The sequence below is a fragment of the Phaethon lepturus genome, unplaced genomic scaffold, assembly GCF_000687285.1.
Source record: "Phaethon lepturus isolate BGI_N335 unplaced genomic scaffold, ASM68728v1 scaffold18033, whole genome shotgun sequence".
Taxonomy (NCBI): domain Eukaryota; kingdom Metazoa; phylum Chordata; class Aves; order Phaethontiformes; family Phaethontidae; genus Phaethon; species Phaethon lepturus.
Genome location: NW_010531371.1, coordinates 2,863 through 3,189, shown reverse-complemented (window position 1 = coordinate 3,189; position 327 = coordinate 2,863). Strand labels below are relative to the sequence as shown.

General features: G+C 62.7%; 1 protein-coding gene across 1 annotated transcript in view; it reads right to left on the bottom strand.

Moving 5' to 3' along the window:
- The window catches only part of LOC104618840 (SUN domain-containing protein 2-like), a 3,885-nt gene that overhangs the window by 713 nt on the left and 2,845 nt on the right, over positions 1-327 (bottom strand). The window contains exon 7 of the mRNA XM_010284543.1: positions 35-202. Within this exon, the coding sequence (XP_010282845.1) occupies positions 35-202 (168 nt within the window). The remainder of the gene's footprint in view (positions 1-34; positions 203-327) is intronic.

Below are 327 nucleotides of genomic sequence, written 5' to 3'. Positions count from 1 at the left end.
CACTCCTCCCTTGGGTCCGGGCTGGGGCACTCACATAGACAGCGAAGTCCTTGGGGGCGCTGGGGATGGTCCCCTGGGGCGAGAGGGCTTTTGGGATGTGCTCCAGCGTCACGGCTGTGGGGCGGATGATGCTGGAGAGGCGGATGATGGCAAAGCCCTGGGACCCACGAAATGCCCAGCAGTTCCCAGGGTTGACGTCTGGCTACGAGCGCGGGAGGGAGACACCAGCAATGTTATCACCACCAGCGGATCTTCCTCCCCCCCTGACAGCAGCCTGGCCGCTTGCTTGGAACAACAGCAAGAGGCCAACAAAATCCACCAAGCCGA